Source organism: Symphalangus syndactylus, chromosome 2 (assembly GCF_028878055.3).
Source record: "Symphalangus syndactylus isolate Jambi chromosome 2, NHGRI_mSymSyn1-v2.1_pri, whole genome shotgun sequence".
Lineage (NCBI taxonomy): Eukaryota > Metazoa > Chordata > Mammalia > Primates > Hylobatidae > Symphalangus > Symphalangus syndactylus.
Window position 1 is genome coordinate 113,030,688 of NC_072424.2, and position 20,559 is coordinate 113,051,246.

The 20,559-nt window shown below is 41.8% G+C and overlaps 1 protein-coding gene and 1 long non-coding RNA gene across 9 annotated transcripts in view; one reads left to right on the top strand and one right to left on the bottom strand.

Moving 5' to 3' along the window:
- Positions 1-1,316, top strand: part of MYB (MYB proto-oncogene, transcription factor) — a 37,544-nt gene extending 36,228 nt beyond the window's left edge. For all 8 annotated transcript variants that reach the window (XM_055264758.2, XM_055264768.2, XM_055264750.2 and 5 more), the window contains one exon: positions 13-1,316. In XM_055264758.2, the coding sequence (XP_055120733.1) occupies positions 13-129 (117 nt within the window). In that variant the 3' untranslated portion in view covers positions 130-1,316. The remainder of the gene's footprint in view (positions 1-12) is intronic.
- Positions 1,317-14,293: 12,977 nt separating this feature from the next.
- Positions 14,294-18,290, bottom strand: LOC134735872 (uncharacterized). The gene is made up of 3 exons (XR_010119436.1): positions 18,155-18,290; positions 16,176-16,593; positions 14,294-14,429 (listed from the first exon to the last, which is right to left on the bottom strand). It is a non-coding gene; the product is annotated as an uncharacterized lncRNA (long non-coding RNA).
- Between the last annotated feature and the right edge of the window lie 2,269 nt (positions 18,291-20,559).

Consider the following 20,559-nt stretch of genomic DNA (forward strand, 5'->3'; position numbering starts at 1 on the left):
TTTCCCCATCAGCCTTGTAGCAGTACCTGGGAACCTGCATCCTGTGGAAAGATGGAGGAGCAGATGACAGCTTCCAGTCAAGCTCGTAAATACGTGAATGCATTCTCAGCCCGGACGCTGGTCATGTGAGACATTTCCAGAAAAGCATTATGGTTTTCAGAACACTTCAAGTTGACTTGGGATATATCATTCCTCAACATGAAACTTTTCATGAATGGGAGAAGAACCTATTTTTGTTGTGGTACAACAGTTGAGAGCAGCACCAAGTGCATTTAGTTGAATGAAATCTTATTGGATTTCACCCAACTAAAAGGATTTTTAAAAATAAATAACAGTCTTACCTAAATTATTAGGTAATGAATTGTAGCCAGTTGTTAATATCTTAATGCAGATTTTTTAAAAAAACATAAAATGATTTATCTGTATTTTAAAGGATCCAACAGATCAGTATTTTTTCCTGTGATGGGTTTTTGAAATTTTACACATAAAAGGTACTCCAGTATTTCACCTTTCTCGATCACTAAACATATGCATATATTTTTAAAAATCAGTAAAAGCATTACTATAAGTGTAGACTTAATACCATGAAACATTTAATCCAGATTATAAATGCTCATTTATGGTTAATGACATTGAAGGTACATTTATTGTACCAAACCATTTTATGAGTTTTCTGTTAGCTTGCTTTAAAAATTATTACTGTAAGAAATAGTTTTATAAAAAATTATATTTTTATTCAGTAATTTAATTTTGTAAATGCCAAATGAAAAACGTTTTTTGCTGCTATGGTCTTAGCCTGTAGACATGCTGCTAGTATCAGAGGGGCAGTAGAGCTTGGACAGAAAGAAAAGAAACTTGGTGTTAGGTAATTGACTATGCACTAGTATTTCAGACTTTTTAATTTTATATATATATACATTTTTTTCCTTTTGTAATACATTTGAAAACTTGTTTGGGAGACTCTGCATTTTTTATTGTGGTTTTTTTGTTATTGTTGGTTTATAAAAGCATGCGTTGCACTTCTTTTTTGGGAGATCTGTGTTGTTGATGTTCTATGTTTTGTTTTGAGTGTAGCCTGACTGTTTTATAATTTGGGAGTTCTGCATTTGATCCGCATCCTCTGTGGTTTCTAAGTGTATGGTCTCAGAACTGTTGCATGGATCCTGTGTTTGCAGCTGGGGAGACAGAAACTGTGATTGATAGCCAGTCACTGCCTTAAGAACATTTGATGCAAGATGGCCAGCACTGAACTTTTGAGATATGACGGTGTACTTACTGCCTTGTAGCAAAATAAAGATGTGCCCTTATTTTACCTACTTTTGTTTTCTCTCTTATTTGTCACTATGGACAATAGTTACACTTTAAAGAAAATGGAGCAGACTCAAAGTGTTTTCCTCTAATAATTGCACACCATATGCACTTCGTGTGAAGAAGCCAGGAATCATTACAATGGAGAAGAAAGAACAAGCAAACCGAGTTAAATAGTTCATAAACAATCACATGGACAATGGGGAGGAATCTTTCAGAATGCATCAGTCAGGGCCTAGCGGCATTTGAGTGCGGATGCTCTAAGGGGAATTCGTTCACAAATGTACTGATACCACAGACGTGGGCAGGGGCTAGGAGAGCAACAGGGTGCAGGCCTGAAGGCACCTGGAAGGCCGCCTGGAGGGGGACAGTCAGGAAAGCAGGAGCCCTTGAGAGGAGCACTAGCCTTTGACGAGACCACTGCCATCAAAGGAGACCCCACAGGGAGGGAGCCAAGGGTAAACCCTAACTTTGTTTCCCCATTTCTCCTATCTCTGCCAGGGGGTCCTCACTGGTAGAACCAACCAGAAGCTGGAGGACAAGGGAGGTCCCGTATGGGAGCCGGCCTGTGAGCCTTCAAGGGTATGCAGAGTCGTTTGTTCAGAATAGCCCCATTTCACAGATGAATCTCTACTGGCTCCATCTTCAGCCTAGTGTTCTCTTCACTATGCTGTAATACCCCTTTTAACATAAATTCCTTTAAATTTCCTTTACTCACTCTGTTCCAGCTCTGAATTCTCATAAGCATGATACACTTGGTGTTCGTATAGCCAAGGATTTGTTATGCCTAATTACTAGTTTTTAAGTCGATTTGGTGGACTTTTACTGTCCTGCTGATAGATGACATGACACGTCTTCCCAGTGTTAGGAAGCTCTTTATATTCGTGCCCTCTCTGAGTATTTTTCCAAGCACTGACTCTGCCACTTACTAGCAGTTTGAACTTAGACAAGTCACTCACATCTCTGAGCCTTGTTTCCTTATCTGGGCAATGAGTTCTTTCCCACCGTGAAACTTTTAAGTAATGCACTATACAAATGTTTGTTATTATGTACACTTTCCACAGTCCAGTGATGCTTGCTGTGTGGTGTGTTGAATGCCCATCTTGCTGATAATGTGCACTGCCAATTACACAGTTAGACTGAGAGGTCACTTAATTATTAATGACAAGAGTGAACTCAACATCTTACAGAACTGAAATAGATATTTATATTTCCAACACACTTGTAACCCAATAACTAGAGACTAAAAACCTAACTTCATGAAAAGGCGTGTAAATTTAGCTGTTAGGGTCAAATACTCACACTCACAGAACACCCGGTTCACAAGCATCCCCCAAACGTTGATTGTTCTGATCAATTTTGAAAATCATCCTGCTCTCTACAGCAGGAATTCAGGTAGTATAAGTGAAAACAGTATTATATACTACTTAAATGAAAGGCTGCACTTGTGAGTTACTATGTGTGAAGTTGCTTCTGCATATGTCCATCCAGAGAATAGGAGAGACACTGAGAAGACTGATGTGTCCCCGGCCTCTAGATGGGACTGAAAATTCAAGATAAGAGAGATGCCCAGGGATAAACTTCCTTCTTTCTTTAGAAATTATACAATATTATAACTGAAAGGGAAGTTAGATATCATCAGGGCTTCCAATAAGGGGCTCACTGCTTTGCTTTATTGAAAGAAAATCAGTTTTAAAGCCAGACCAATCTTTTTTTTTTCTTTTTAAATATAGATGGCATCTTGCCATCTTGCCCAGGCTGGTCTCAAATTCCTGGGTTCAACCAATCCTCCCACGTCAGCCTCCCAAAGTGCTGGGATTACAGGTGTGAGCCACTGCACCCGGCCACCAATTTTGATTTGAATTCAGACCCTACCCTTTACCAGCTATGTGACTTTGTAGCTTCATTTTACTTATATTTTAATTATACTGGAGATAAAAATGCATCTCCAGTCAAGGTTGTTGGCTATTGTGAAGATTCTGCAAGTAAATACATTCTCGCATCTCTGTAAAATGTTGCAGTGCCTGTTGATTAGGTAAGTCACCATGATGACTTATAATCAATTAGAGAAAAATGTCTGTTACCCAGCGATGGGAAAGTGAATACCTCAGAGACCCATGTCCCCAATTGTGTGTTAAAACTATTCTATGTTAAAAACTTACTTTAAAACTCAATTATATCTTCTCAAAATATTCCTAATCATTCTAACATATTTTAGTTAATATGTTTCTCCTTCTTGTACAAATATGTATGTGGGAAGTAGGGGGCATATTTTTCCTTAAGCTTGCTGCTTTCTAATCCAAAAAAAATGTGATGTGCAGGTCTATTACACTCCACTTAAAATACTTACAACATTGGGGCTTATTTTTCTCCTTTGAACCATTACTATTATAAAAATCAATTCTTCCTTAGTCACCATTTTTAGAGGGTAGAGTTGAGGAAAGGAAGTCAGCTACAATACAAATCTCTTTGTAAAAGTAAAGTTTAGCGACTTGGGAGGCTGAAGTAGGAGGATCCCTTGAGCCCAGGAGTTTGAGACCAGCCTGGACAACACAGAGAGACCCCATCTCTGAAAATAAATAAATTTCAAAAGTAAAGTTTACTTATATACAATTATACATAGTAACTTTGCTCCCTATAGCAAAAGGAATCTAAACTATAAATCTTATGGAGCTTGTTAGTGTTCTGGTAACAAAGTTAATAATTTTTTAAAATTAATATTCAGTGAAAATAATCTTGGCCAGATGCGGTGGCTCATGCCTGTAATCCCAGCACTTTGGGAGGCCAAGGCAGGTGGATCACCTGGGGTCGGGAGTTCGAGACCAGCCTGGGTGGCCAACATGGCAAAACCCTGTCTCCACTAAAAGTACAAAAATTAGTGGGGCGTGATGGTGCGTGCCTGTAATCCCAGCTACTCGGGAGGCTGAGGCACGAGAATCGCTTGAACCTGTGAGGTGGAGGTTGCAGTGAGCCAAGATTGCACCACTGCACTCCAGCATGGGCGACAGAGGAACACTCCATCTCAAAAAAAAAAAAAAAAGACAAGAAAATAATCTTGATGCTAATATGGAAATTAAAGAGGTTGTTTGATATTTGTCTTTAGACTATATTTCTTTAATTCAACTAGTACATGTCGAGGCTCTATTTTGTGCCAGGTGTTGTATCAGAAGTTGGGGTTAGAGCTCAGAACAACACAGATCAAAGTCCCTGCCCTCTGTGAGCTTATGTTCAGATGGGAGATACAGAGGAGTAAAGGTTACTACAATATAATCAGAATAGGGATAACAGAGACCACAGGAGAGCACCAGATCTACACGTGGAGGAACAAGACAGGTTTCCTACAGAAATGACACGTAGGCAGGACTGACAGATAAAGTCAGGCAAAAGTTGGAAAGGACAGTAGAGTAAGATGTGACATCTTAAACTTGCTGAATAAAAACACCCAAATATAACAACTTATCTTTAAATTCATGATGATATATTGTATTTGGACGCTCAGGCAGTTCTACTCCCTGAGTATATCTAGTTAGTATATTCTTTTCCCATGCTCCAAACAACAGTTTCACACCCCTTTCTCTCAAACTCTCCATCCCATTTCTACCCAGTCCCAGCAGATAACTTTGGCTCATACATGAATGAGAAAAGAGAAGCCGTCAACAGCCACACCTGCATGCCTACTCTGTCTCTTGTTAGCATGGGTGAGCATGCCCAGCTGCAATCATGGACCAGCCCATCCATCTGGCCTCTGCAAGCCATTCCTCTGTATCCTCAGGGGCTTCATCTTGTGAATACTCTCTCTCTCCCCGACATCGTCATTGTCTTCCTCTCTCCCAATTATTCCATCACATTAACATGGCCTACAACTCCCAGCAGGAAAGACAATATTCCCTAATCAGTATAGTTTAATTTTTTTCTTTTTCTTTTTCTTTTTTTTTTTGGGCGGGGGGGACAGAGTCATGCTTTGTCATACCAGGCTAATCAGTATTGGCACAATCAGGGCTCACTGCAGCCTCAGCCTCCTGGGCTCATGTGATCCTCCTACCTCAGCTTACCAAGTAGCTGGGACCACAGGCACATGCCCCCAAGCCCCATTAATTTTTGTACTTTCTGTAGAGACAAGGTTTCACCATGTTGCCCAGGCTGGTCTCAAACTCTTGGACTCAAGTGGGCAATATCCCCTTATATACCCCATCATACCACCCCATTTATCTGCTCCTCAGCAAAACTGCTTAAGGGAATTCTATATGGCAGGTCCCCACTTCCCCAGGTTGCCTCCCCTCTGCCCACTCCACATGAACTTTCATTGCCCCCACTCCGCCATGCCTGCCTCTTCAGTGTCACCAGTAACCTCCACTTTGCCAAATCCTGTAGTCATTTCTTGGGCCTCATTTTACTTTACTTATTGGCAGCAGTCAACAGAGTTGACACCCCCTCTTTCTCGAACCATTTTTCTCTCTTGGCTTCAGGCATGACTCTCTTGGTTTTCCTGCTTCTCACTGGTTCCCTCTGTTTGCTGCTCCTCCTCACTTTGGGCCTCAAGTGGCCCTTTCCTCCTTCTCTCTCCATCATTCTTCCTAAAGGATTTCATCAGTGCTGTGGCTTTAAATACCACCTCTTCACCCCTGAGCCCACTCTGAAATTCTAGACTCCTGCAGCCTATTCCATGTTAACATCTTCCCCATATAAGCATCTTAGATTAAGTATGAACAAAACAGAACTCATAATCACTTAAATGCTTTTTTCTCATTAGCAGTAATTGGCCCTTCTATCTTAATTTCTTCATTTCTCAAGCCAAAAATTTGTCATCCTTGGTTTCTCTCTTTACCTTATTACCCTCCTTACACTCAAATGCTCAGAAAGACCTGAATATTCTATCTGCAAAATGTATCTTAAATGTGTCTGCTTTTTCTATTACCTGTAATAATATTATTAGTAATGACATAATATTTATGAAGTGCTCATAATATGCTAGGGAAGAAGAAAGAGGGAGAGAGAAAAGAAGAAGAAAGGTGATGTCTCAGAGGTGAGTTTTGAGAAACTGAAAGAGAAACCTTGTGGAAAAAAAAAAAGATATGAGGCTGGAAAGAAAAGCAGTGTAAATAGAGCTTGAACTTTGTCCGTAGAGATATGGGGAGTTATGGAATGGTTTCGGCGGGGATATAAGATTACTTATTTATAGCTGATTCATATAAATAATTTTGTTCAAATCCCTTTTTCATAGACAGTATAAAATTAAACCTTAGGTTAGCAGGGCCAAATGCTGGCAGAGCCTGAATCTTATACTCGGTTAATTGGATTGTACGTAGTGCACTTCCTACTGCTTCTTAATTTCAAAAGAATGTGCTTTAATCCCAGAAAAATCTTATTGAAAACATATCTTTTGATCCAAAGTTCATAAGGGCTGTTTTCACATTTTATAGTCCATAAAGTAATTAGTTCAGGAAGAACTGATTACTTAAAACTCTTTTCTTTTTTAAGAGCAGAATATTATCAACAAATAATTTCTCTAAAACTTTCCTCATCATTTTCAAAAGCCAAATCTTCTATTGAATTTTTCATATGGAATAATCCTTGATTATATTTTTATATTTTGGTCATTAAGAAATTCTGCCAATATTTGTTCTTGAAGGTGTTCTTAGCTTAATTTTATATTTTCTTTTGCTCTTTAATCTAGAATGCATTTGTAGAGTCAATGGTCCTCAGAAACACATTGGAAATTTGTTTAAAATGGAGATTCTGGACATCACCCTCAGGGATTCTGATTTATGAGTCAGGTGTAGACCTAGGAATGTTTAACAAGCTTGCAGCTGATTCTAATGCAGGTGATCTGAGAGGACCACACTAAAACACCCTGCCTTACTCCCCCCAACCCTGTGTTTTCTGTCTAAACACTTCCCAATAGCTTTCAATTCCTTTGGGGCCCATAATTTTTAATTAAAATGCCCATTTGTCTATAGAGTATTAGAAAAATATTAAGACCCTAACTATAAGTAGATTTTCTTAAATCCAGGGAATTATTATGTTCCAGATGTTGGTACTAATAAAGGCTAACCTTGGCCTCTGATCCATCTTTTGTTTGATTTTTATAATATATGGGGAAGCATAATTTTGTATATATCTAAACCTCTTTAGAAATATGGTTCAATTGCATATGATCTGTCATAAGGGAATTTATATCTCACGAAGTTAAGTGCACAAACAAAACAAGACCGAAAAAAAAAAAAAAAACACACACACACACATATTTTCGTTCAGAAATCCTTGGTTCTAAACCAGTCTCTAATCAACATGCCAAAAACCCTTGTTTCAAATCACTTTACTCCTCTGTGCTTTGGGATTTCTATTTAAATGGGGTAAGTATTTAATCCTGTATATGGTTACAAAGCCCAGGGAGAACCTCATATCAAAGACAAAATTGAAAGAAAGCTTTAGTAGCCCAGAGACATTGGAATACCAAGGATAAAATTGTGAGGTTTTTCTGCTAGAAAACATCCTCTGAAATGAACTTGTAAGTTAACAAATCACCCTTCATCTGTGTTTGGGGGCAGATGTTAGGCAGAGTCAGGATTTGTTTTCATTCGGTCACTTTTCTAAAGAATACAAATCCATCCACATTCTTTAATGGTTCTAAATAGCTAACGATGGACAGACAACTCCCTTCCCTTCCTCGGTCAGTTTCCGAGTCAAGGCACGCAGTGCTCAGTGTATGACCTGAAGCCTTCTGAAAACTGGTCATTTGTTAGGGTAGTCGCCAGTTTGGTCTTACTTTGAACATCCCAAATTTATTTCCTTCCCCTTTTCAAATATTCCAAAATGAAAGACATTAGGAGCACGTATTCTGGTTAAATACGGTGATTGAAAATATGAATGAATGCCGCTCCATCATGAAATTTCACTAAATGACAATGAATCAGCAAATAAGGGGCATAAATATACAAGTTAAAGAGAACAGGTAAGAGATTATTTGTCAAGAGCCTATAACTCATTTATTTATTCAACAAATATTTATTGAGCACCTCCTCTGCAAGCAAGACAGAATTCAAAACAATTAAATATGCATTACATATACAGCATATATGTTTACATATAAAGAATATATAACATATATATGAAGTTACTGGCAGAGTAATATTTTCTTGGATAGTCACAGATGTATTAAGAAACAGGCTTGTTTCAAATTTGCTTTTTTAATAACCATATTTCTTTAACATATTCTTTTTCGTCTTTTACCATTTCTGATATCAGACTGTGTCTTTAACATGGTCTGATTTTTCTTTTGTTGAAAATTTATTAAACCCATAGAGTCTTATAATTGATGATACCATAAAATAAAGGAAAAGCTTGGAAATTAACCAGCAGAAATTTCAGAAAGGACTCCTTAGGTTTCTTTCTTTTTTTTTTTTTTCTTCTTCTGAGACAAAGTCTCACTCTGTCACCCAGGCTGGAGTGTGCAGTGGTGAGAGCTCAGCTAACTTTCATTAGTAATGAAACCAGCAGGTGTTCTGCTCCCCAAAAACTTTGTCCATTGTCTCCAGACACTCAGAGCCACATGCTTAACTGTGTCTCATGGGTTAATGCATGTCTGAACCTTTTCAGGGTGGAAACTCCCTTTTTTCTTTGGTGTCTAACCCAATGCCCAACATGACATAAGTGCTCAGTAAATATTCAGACAATCCACGTATGAATGTGGTTGAGCATCTGTGAGTGGTCTCACCTCCACCCTACATGTGTTATTATGGTCAACCACTTCATCTCTGTGGGTCTCTGCTTGCTCAGCTATAAATTAGTTGGGATCAGCTCAGCCATAGATTCCCTCCAACTCTAATTATCTCTGAGTAAATGAAGTCATGAAGATATGGGAAACTGAGGCAGGAGAATAGGGTCTAGAGGCAAGGGAACCTAGGGCTGATTCACAATTAATTCCTAGAATTAAATCAAAAGGAAAACCCCCAACTTGCCATGCCCAACTATCAAAAGGACCAGAGGCTACTCCCTTTACAACCCCCCAACTTTTTCCACATGGCAGATGAAATATTGAAAGTACCTCTGATTGGTCCCCTCCGGCAACCAATCAGGTTGGTCATGGGTCAAGTCTTCATTTGCATAGTAGTATAACTTTGTAACTTCACTTCAGCCTCTAATTAATCCCCTCCCACAACCAGTAAGACTGATCATGGGCCACAACTTCGTTTACATAGGGTGTACACCAAGTAACCAATGGGAAACCTCTAGAGGGTATTTAAGTCCCAGAAAATTGTGTAACTGGGCTCCTGAGCCACTTGCTCAGGTCTGCTCCCATCCTGTGGAGTATGCTTTCATTTTCAATAAATCTCTGCCTGTGTTGCTTCATTCTTTCCTTGCTTTATTTGCACATTTTGTCCAATTCTTTGTCCAAGACACCAAGAACCTGGACACCCTCCACCGGTAACAAAACTACAGTGATTTTAGAGGGTTTGTTTGAAGTGTGTATTGCTCATGAAGGTAATGCCTTTGATAACATTTGCTAAACACCAAGTAAAGGAAGGGAGGCATTTCCACACTTTGGGTCTCCTCCCATCTCTATCCCGAAGCCTCAAAATTTCTGCTTAAATGGGAGTCGAAGGAACCCAGCAATACTCAGTTGTGTCACTTAAAGGCTGTGCAACTTCGGGAAGCTTTCTGTATGTCTTACAGCTAGTTCATATCACAAGCCAGCTGTTTCATCATGCAAAAGTCTAAAACAACTTACATCTATTTTCTAACATTCTTATGGAAAAACCAATACTGTTGAACAGAGATGGGCAAATTATAGCTCTTGGCCAAATCTGGCCCACTTCCTGTTTTAATAAATGCAGTTTTATTGGAACACAGCCACACCCTTTTATTTCCCATATTATCTATGGTTAGTTTTCTGCTGCAATGGTGGAGTGAAATAGTTGCAACAGAGACCATGTGACCTCCAAAACCTGAAATATTTACTATCTGGCCCTTTACAGAAGAAAAGTTTGTGACCCCAGCCCTAGAAGAAAAGTAATCAAAAATCACAGTAGCAGTACTAGTGGTGAAGATAATGGATTCTGCTTCATTTAAACAGTGTAACTGAGCTTGTGATTTTTCTTTTCTTTCTTTTTTTTTTTTTTTTTTTTGAGATGGAGTTTTGCTCTTGTTGCCCAGGCTGGAGTGCAATGGCGCAATCTTGGCTTACCGCAGCCTCCACCTCCTGGGTTCAAGCGATTCCCGCCTCAGCCCCCTGAGTAGCTGGGATTACAGGCATACTCCACCATGCCCAGCTAATTTTGGATTTTTTGTAGAGATGGGGTTTTTCCATGTTGGTCAGGCTGGTCTTGAACTCCCGATCTCAGGTAATCCGCCCGCCTTGGCCTCCCAAAGTGCTGGGATTACAGGCATGAGCCACCGCACTCAGCTGTGATTTTTCTATTACCTAGGTCCTTTTGTTGGCTACACACCATGACTGCTTCTGTTTGAGAGTTGAGAACATCTGGTAGGTTAAATTGCCAATATTTGACTGATTTGACCTACAATATGTGGTCAACTTCATGTGACTCAACCTAATACCTAATACTTTGGCTTCCTTCAGTGTGTTCAGTTTCAATTCCCTGTTCCCTTTGTAGTCTTCCAGCTACCTCAGTGATGCTTAATCTTAGCTGTGTATTAGAATCACCTGAAGAACTTAAAAAAAATTAATGCCCAGGCCACACCCAGGACCAAGTGAAGCAGAATCTCAAGGGGGAGAAACCCAGCTCTCGGTAATTTTGGAAGGCACCCCAGGTGATTCTGAAGTGCAGTAAGTCTTGAGAACTATGGAACTACCAAGAGCTTTTGGCAATACACATGTGCTGGGTGCTATAGACTCCTTCCAGCTGGAGAAAAGAATGTGGACAACTGTAATGAATAATTGAGGCAAGCCTGCATAGTGGTTCTCAAACGTCAGCATGCATCCAATCACCTGGTGGGCTTGTGAAAACACAGATTTTTGGTGCCAACCCCTCAGTTTCTGATTCTGTAGGTCTGGGTTGAGGCCTGAGCATTTGTAATTCTAACAAATTCCCAGGTGACGTTGATACCATTGGTCCAGGACCCACACTTTAAGAACCACTGTACCATTACCATCTCCCATGGGCACCGTGCCTAGCTCATAGTAAGTCCTTTGTTATGTGTTTGCTGAACAGATAATGGAATTCTGGTGGCGTCTATGCTGGCAATTCGTCTGTGTTAGATGCTAGGATATAGCAGTGAACAAGACAAACAGTATCTGTCTTCATGGAGCACACACTCTAGAGAGAAATACATGACCTCAAGGGTGGGTGTGAATACTACAAAAGGGAAGCATGGAATACTGTAGTGGCCCGTAGAAATCACCGAGCCCAGGGCATCCTAGCCTTCTGAAAATCCCTCTTTTAAATAGCATTTTCCCAGGGTCTATCATCACTAGGTCAACTGGAAGACAGGGAGAGAATGCTCACTTGGAAAGATCGGTGAGTTGTGTGGGGGCAGGAAGACACAGAGAGAGAGAGAACAGGTGCACTGCTTGATAGATTAAAAGAAGAGTAAAAAGTGAGCTTCACCAGGAGTCAGATTTAGGTTCCTACTTTGTTCTTATTGCCACTGGCTATAAACATAGGCCTATTTAATCAATTATGAAATTAGATTGCCTCTCATATATCTACAGTCCTCATAATTCCCAAGAGGAAGGCTGTGGAGGTGTCAGTGAAGATTATATAACTCTTTCCTCTGCCCCCCTCACACACGTACAGTGTCCAGAGTGCTAGTCTACCTTAGAATTAGAGGTCTCCACTTCCAGTTATTTGAGCTACTTAAGATTGCAAAGACCCAAGACACATTCAGACTCAGGTGGTCTCAGCTAATGGGGCCTTTCTGTAAGGACACAAAGAGAAGTGTGGGAGAGGCAAAAAGGGTTTCAGCAGCAACAATATTCAGGCCTTGAGCTGGTAGGTTGGTTAGCTGGGATACTGCGGTGATTCTGATGGCACAATTTCCCCTTTAGTCTTCATTTCCGTGGCTCAGTTGCTGTTCCCTCTGCCCACGCAGGTCTACAGGCCCACTAAGAGCACCCTCTGTCTCTCAAAATGGTTACAGCCTCATATTATCTTCATAACCAATAGGGTGACAGGATTGTTTTTGATCTGGGCTTAATTTTTGAATTTTTTTTTTTTCCTTAAGACGGAATCTCACTCTGTCGCCCAGGCTAGAGTGCAGTAGCGCGATCTCGGCTCACTGCAAGCTTTGCCTCTCTGGTTCAAGCGATTCTCCTGCCTCAGCCTCCCGAGCAGCTGGGATTACAGGCACGTGCCACCACACCTGGCTAATTTTTGATTTTTAATAGAGACGGGGTTTCACCAGGCTGGCCAGGTTGGTCTTGAACTCCTGACCTCAGGTGATCCGCCCACCTCACCCTCCCAAAGTGCTCAGATTACAGGCGTGAGCCACCAAGCCCAGCCGAATCTTTTCTCGTTTTTCTTTCTTTTACAAGCTAGTAGTATCAGAGGGCCTCATTTTTTTTTTTTAAGCTAAAGTCTCAGTAATCTTGTCCACAGGGAAATCCATGAATAAAGTACTACACCAATAATAGATTTTGGTGGAGTAGAATTTTTCCTGACTACTGCAAGACAATTGAGTAAGTTTCTCCACAATTCCCTCCTTCCGTCCTCTTCCCATTTCTCTAGTTGTTTTCCTCTGAGTGCTCTCTTGGTAGGTATTAACATTTTTTCAACGTCTTCTTATCTCCAAGCAGGATGGTGGTGGTTTTAGCAGGGAGAGGAGGAGGCGCAGGACTACACTCACCGGAGAAGCTCCCAGCAACCATAATCAGGCAGCCAGAGAGCTCACCCCACCCCATCTACGAAAACAACCAGTATATATTGAAATTTGTGGAGCTCCCTAAGTCACAAGTCTCAAATCTATTTATAATAATGATTATGGGGTCCCTTTGGTTCAATTATTATTTAAGAGAGTAGTCTGGGACATGAAGTAGCATGTGCTTGGGACAAAAAATCAATTATAGGGCTATGTGGGCCTTATTCTAGTTGAAAACAGTTGTGGAGTAATTCCAGGGCCCCACTTCCAGAACTCTGCCAGAACTCCAGCTCTGTAGCACATGCTGACTGCTCTTCCTCCTAACTTCTATAATAGCTGAATCATTCTTCTGGAGTTGCCTTACCTCTTCTCTCCACCACTATATGTGTTTTTTAGTTTTCTCTACTCAGTGGATTTCACCCTCTGTCCCACATATCTAACCCCTTTGGCAGAGCCGTGAGATAATCTTCTACCCTTCTACAGCCCCCTAGTCCATGATTTTCTTTCCTTATCTTTTATCTTTGTTTGTGTCACTATAGAGAAGGAAGTCCCGGGAGTTTAAACAAAAAAAAAAGAAAGAAAGAAAATAAAGACAGACCCAAAATATGACTCAGAATTAGAGCTTCAATGAAGGAACACTCTCTGGGCCACCGGGCAGGAGTTGCATTCTTGCCAACCCTTCCTATGAGCAGGCAGGCAATGCCACCATTCAGACTATGTAAGTCATTTTGAAACTGATTGCAGTTGGCGCTTTTATTGGTGTCCTTCCTTTGAAGTTGACTTACAGATCATTGGTGGTTTTGTCTGCAGAACCTGGTGCCAAGGTGAAGTGACAAACCTTTGCTCACAAAGCAATATTCTTAACAGTCTTTTGTCCTGGGCTACCTACCTATCCAATTAAAGGTGAATACAGATAGATTGGTGGATGGATAGGGATGGCTAGATGGATTGATGCTATGCTAGAGCAAGTAGTGTAAGATGTCAATTGTAGATCTAGGCCTAAGTGCACGGATGTTTGCTTTAAAAATCTTTTGACTAGGAGCGGTAGCTCATGCTTGTAATCCCAGCCCTTTGAGAGGCTGAGGCAGGCAGATCACTTGAGGTCAAGAGTTCAAGACCAGCCTGGTCAACACTGGCAAAACCCCATCTCTGCTAAAAATATAAAAATTAGCCGGGTGTGGTGGTGTGCAACTGTAGTCCCAGCTACTCCGGAGGCTGAGGCAGGAGAATCATATGAACCCGGGAGGCGGAGGTTGCAGTGAGCCAGGGTCTCACCACTGCACTCCAGACGGCGACAGAGCAAGACTCTGTCAAAAAAAAGAAAAAACTTTTGACTTTTCTGGACTTTTAAAATATTCATAATAAAATATTGACAGGAAGAGTGAACGCCATGCAGTGGTAAGGTTAGTGGTACATTATAAACATTTGAAAGCTGAGCATACAAGTAAGACTGGAGAGATGTTATGGGATTTTTTGTGGAGTTTTTGTGTGTGTGTGTGTGTGCGTGCGTATGTGTTTGTTTTTTTGGAGGCATGGTCTGGCTCTGTTGCCCAGGCTGGAGCATAGTGGCACTATCATGGCTCACTGCACCCTCTGCCTCCCAGGCTCAAGCTGTCCTCCTACCTCAGCCTCCTGAATAGCTGGGACTGCAGGCATGCGCCACCACACGGGGCTAATTTTTGTATTTTTTGTAGAGACAGAGTTTCGCCATGTTGCCAAGCTGCTCTCAAACTCCTGGTCTCAAGTGATCTACCTGCCTCCGCCTCCCAAAGTGCTGGGATTACAGGTGTGAGCAACTGGACTTGACCTTTTTAAAAAATTAAATGGCTTATAGTTATAAGTTAGTGATTTCTTTACTCCATATTTTCCAAATTAAAGACAGATGTTAGACTGGGTATGAAGGCTCACACCTGCAATCCCAGCACTTTGAGAGGCCAAGGTGGGCGGATCACCTGAGGTCAGGAGTTCAAGGCTATCTGGACAACATGGTAAAACCCCATCTCTGCTAAAAACACAAAATTAGCCGGGTGTGGTGGCACATGCCTGTAATCCCAGCTACTCAGGAGGCTGAGGCAGGAGAATCGCTTGAACAAGGGAGGCAGAGGTTGCAGTGAGCTGAGATCACACCATTACACTCTAGCCTGGGCAACAAGAATGAAACTCCATCTCTAAAAAAAAAAAAAAAAAAAAAAAGTATGTGCAAGAAGAGAAATGATGATTAACATTTTGAAGGCCTTAAAGGAAATACACTACCTGATGCCAAACCACTGATCATTTACTAACACGTGGAAAAAGGATGAGTTTTGGTGTCAGACGGTAATAAGAATATGCCTGCCTCTTCCATTAGGGGAAGTGACTTCATCTCTCTGAGCCTCAGTTTTTTTCATGTATCATGTGTTTTGTGGGGGAGGGTGTGGGGGAGGGTTTGGGGGATAATACCTACATCTTAAAGTTATAAGGTTTAAATGTTCTGTAAGAGATAAAGTAAAAAAGATAAGGTACGCTGTAAATATTACTTAAGAAATCAAGTAAAATAATTGTTAACACAAAAAGACTTTTTTGTTATCCAAACATTTCAGACACAACCCCCAAAATTTGGCCAATGCTGTGTGAATGGCACCACTAGAGCATTTTGAAAGGTCAGAGGTCCTGAAGACCTTCAATTAAATTCTCCTTTAAGTCTGAAGCCCCTAAAATGTATCATACATTTAATGGTTTTTTTCCACTCTTAGGAAAAAGATGGAAATAAAATACTGTGGCTTTTAACTGGAGTTCTTCGGTAAATTACACAAAATCTGAGTGTGACTTTCACAGAAAGATACTTTGCCTGTTATTGAAACATATGGAGTCTGTCGTGCTTGTGAAGTTTCTGTGAGAAACGTTTGTCCCAGACTACTGTTTAATGTTGCTCCTAAGAACAGGGTGGGACTTATCCGTTTGACCTGCCTCCAAAGAGAAATGGAACTATGATCATATTAGCAAAGCAACCCAAAATTTAGTGTCTTAAAATAACAACCATGAATTCCTTCTGGTGCATCTCCAGTTCTGCTGACCTCAGATACCTTCCCTCAAGCAACTGCCATCCGCTCTGCCTCTGGATTGGGCTGGATGAGGAGCCTGGGCTGTTCACAGGGTGGCTCAGCAGAGTTTGAAAGGGGCAGGTGGAAGCATGCATTGTCTCTAGAGATGAGGGCTCAGCACAGACAATCACTTCTTTTGCAGTCTCGTGGTCTAAGCAGGCCACAGGATCAGCTGAGAGTCAAGCGGAGTGGACACAGACTCCACCACTGCAGAGGGAGCTGAATAATTGCAGCCATTTTTGCAAACCATCCATCAAAGCGAGCACCACAGCAATCCTCTGCACCCTGAAATGTGCCACCAGAAGGGTCAGCACGTCTTCCCCTTTAAAGCATATGTGCAGTTGTTCAAACAGAATCCAGTTTCAAGATTGCTCATCAAAAGATGAGAAACCTGAAACAAGGAAATCTTGTGAGCAGATGGAAGGCCAGTAAGATAACATCTGAACATTCTATAATACTACTTTGGATGGAGAATAAAATAGCAATAGATAATCTGTTCGCTAGTCTCTGAGTCTCTTGACATCATGAAATTGATGATGTCATGATATCATGATTTATTTTTTATATATTCAAAATTTGGTCTAACTCAGAAAACAGAGTTATTCCTGTGTTGGACATCAAAGGGCCTTTTATATTCTGCAGTACATTCGTGTGCATATTCTAGAGAAACCTTGAGAAACAGCTTTTCCTTAGCTGAGATGTGTAAGTCCTGAGTGCCTGGTCTGCAGGCTTCTCCTCATGAGCAGGAGGCCCATGGAATCTTCTGGACTCCTGAGCTAGAAATAATCCTCCTCCCCTCTCACCTCAAAGAACAGTTTATGAATATTTTCATCTCTCTTTACCCTTTATACACATACTTCGTCTTCCTCACAAGATTTATTTATTTATTTTTTGAGACAGGGTCTCACTCTGTCACCCAGGCTAGAGTGCAGTGGTGCGATCATGGCTCACTGTAGCCTGAAACTCCTGGCATCAAGTGATCCTTCTACCTCAGCCTCCCAAAGTGCTGGGATTATAGGAATGAGCCACCATGTCTAGCTTCTCACAAGATTTTTATGTCAGACCTCTTTTTTGTATTCATCTTGGTGTCTCCCATAGCACTTAATACAGTGCCTCCTGGATACTGGAGCAGAGCAGGGCTGTTACTTAGCTGTGTGTGTCACTCATAGTTGGTGTCCATTCTGATTGCTTAGTGGCCATACCATATCACTGGTAAATAAACACACACACGCACGCATGCACACACACACAGGGAGAGAGAGAGATTCATTTGACTAATAGAGAATCTGTGGACGTTGAATCTATTATTATACGGGATTATATACTCCAAAATGCCCTCCTAGTCCAATATAACTAGCTCCTGTATACATTTCAACAAACATACTTTTAAAACGAATTTTTAGCCTCGCAAAAATATAGGAGGAATCTCTAAACCTCCCACCCAAGGAAGACAAAGAATAAGAGGACAGAGAGGCCTAGCAGACAAAATCCAAGCCATATGCAGCAAGTAACCCCAGAAGCAGAAGCCACTCTGGGAGAACATTCTCTTACTAGCTCTGGAACATGGAGACCTCCACATTCATCCGGGACCCCCAGAGGGGACTAAAGTGCTTCCAGGTTGGTAGCTGTGGTGGACAGAATTCTAAAGATGACCCCTTCATGCAGAGTCCTGTGCCCTACTTATGCAAATGCTAAGCTAGGCACAGCTATGAAAGAGTTTTGCAGTTGTCACTAAACTCCCGAGTCAGCCACCCTGCATGAAGATCATACTGGTGGGCTTAGCCCAGCAGGCAAGCCCTTTAAAGCAGATAATTTTCTCTAGAAAGTAGCAGAAGAGGAAGTCAGAGAAATTCAAAGCGTGAGGGGATTCACGCCTATTATTGGCTTTGAGGATATAGGGGTCCTCATGCCAGGAACAAAGAGAAGACCCTAGAGCTGAGAGTCACTCCCACCTGACAGCTAGCAAGGAAGGGGGTCCTCCGTGCTCACCAACCACAGGATCTGAATTCTGTCAGCAGCCTGAAGGAGCTTGAAAGCTGATTCTTCTTCCCCAGGACGTCCAGATAAGCACTTCATCCAGCATCTGCCTCCATTTCGGCCCTGTGAAACCCTAAGAACCCAGCCCTCTCCTCCTAGCCTGTGGACAACATCCCTGTGAGCTCATAAAGGAGGGCTGTTTTAAGTGGCTAAGTTTGTGGTAATATGTTATGTAGCAAGATGTGTGACTATGAAGTTTAAATGTGTGAAGTTTAAAGGGGAAAGGGAATACAAACCACCTACTCCTGATAACTGGTTAAAAGGAAAACTGTCACCAGATAAAATCAAGTCTCAGTGAAGGGAAAGAGATCAGGCAGCACTGAAGTTTGACATGTGCCTGTCAAAATGAGAAGATGATAGGATGACCAGAAAGATGCTCACAAACACAGTTATCAAATATCAAGTTCTCCTTCCTTCCTTCCTTCCTTCCTTACCTTCCTTCCTCCCTCCTTCCCTGCCTCCCTTCCCTCCTTCCCTGCCTCCCTTCCCTCCTTCCCTGCCTCCCTTCCCTCCTTCCCTGCCTCCCTTCCCTCCTTCCCTCCCTCCTTCCCTCCCTCCTTCCTTCCTTCCTTTTCTTCTTTCTTTCCTTCCTTTTTTTCTTTCTTTCCTTCCTTCTTTCTCTCTCTTTCTTCCTTTCTCTTTCTTTTTCTGTCACAGGATAAAAGATTACATTTATAAAGCTACATGAAAAGCACATATCTCTGCTTTTCATAAAGCAGAAAATATCACAGTCAGATGGAGGTAGATCTTCCTACTTCCCAAAAAGTTTCCCAAAGGGATAGATAGCTGTAACTGTACATTCCTACCATCTTAGAGTGAGGATTCTGCCAGGCATGAAAAACTCCTTTGTCCCCTCTTGCCTGATGCTGATGGAAACCCTGCCTTCCTGCCTCTCCTAACACCTTCCTGTTTGCTCTAGATGCAGCAAGATGAAGGCAAATGTCCCAAGAGCACCGTGAGCGGGCTTAGCTTCAGGCTGGTCTGAAGCCCAAACCCATGGTTGGTTTTGTTTCGTTTCATTTCAAGACAGGGTCTTACTCTGTTGCCCAGGCTGGAGTGCAGTGGTACAATCATGGCTCACTGCAGGCTCAAACTCCTGGACTCAAGCAATCCTCCCATCTCAGCCTCTGGAGTAGCTGGGATGATAGGCACGTGCTGCCTCACTCAGCTAATTTTTTTATTTTTTGTAGAGACGGGCTCTCGCTATGTTACCCAGGCTGGTCTCAAACTCCTGCCCTCAAGAGATTCTCCTGCCTCAGCCTCCCAGAATGCTGGAATTACAGGTATGAGCTGCCATGCTCAGCACCATGAGGGTTTCTTGATGATAGAAGGGGAGCTTCAGAAGGCTCAGGGAAAACAATACGAGGTGCATCTGAGAAGTGAATTAGCACTCAAAAAAGAAATGTGGGGTCGGGTGCAGCGGCTCATGCCTGTAATCCCAGCACGTTGGGAGGCCAAGGGAGAAGGACTGCTTGAGCCCAGGAGTTCCAGGTGGTGGTGAGCTATGATTGTGCCACTGTACTCCAGCCTAGGCAACAAAGCAAGACCCTATCTCTAAAAAAAGAAAGGAAGAAAAAAAGAAATGTAGGCCCTGAACATGACTCTGTCATTTTGGGCCTGGTGGTGCTAAGCCATTTAATCTTCCTGACATAATGTACTGTGTGGGGGGGTGGGGTCAGGGTGCTGAAGGGGGCAGGGCAGGGAGAAGACAGGAGCTCTCCCAAGTGTGCTGAGAGAATTGTTGTTTTTTCACTTGGACACATGAAAAAATGACAAAATTCATAAACTCTAGGGGAATTGTGGGATTTAAGTCATAGTTCTATTGGTCTTACAATGGTGTAAATATTTTTTCCCAAAGATGTACTACAGTCACTTCCATGTTGCTCAATGTGAGATGACAGGCCAGACACAGTGGCTCATGCTTGTAATCCCAGCATTCTGGGAGGCTGAGGTGAGAGGATCGTTTGAGGCCAGGAGGTCATGACCAGCCTGGTAAACATAGTGAGACCCCATTTCTACAAAAAATAATTTTAAAAAAAAGAATGTGAGATAATAGTCCAATTGTCCAGTGATACATCTCTCCTGCCTCCTTGTCTTCATACATTTTCTATTCATGTGAATATTTGCTTGTTTTTTTGTTTTTTGTTTTTTTTTTTAGATGGAGTTTTGCTCTTGTCCCCCAGGCTGGAGTGCAATGGCGCCATCTCTGCTCACTGCAACCTCCACTTCCCGGGTTCAAGCAATTCTCCTGCCTCAGCCTCCCAAGTAGCTGGGATTACAGGCGTGCGCTACCACACCCAGCTGAATTTTGTACTTTTAA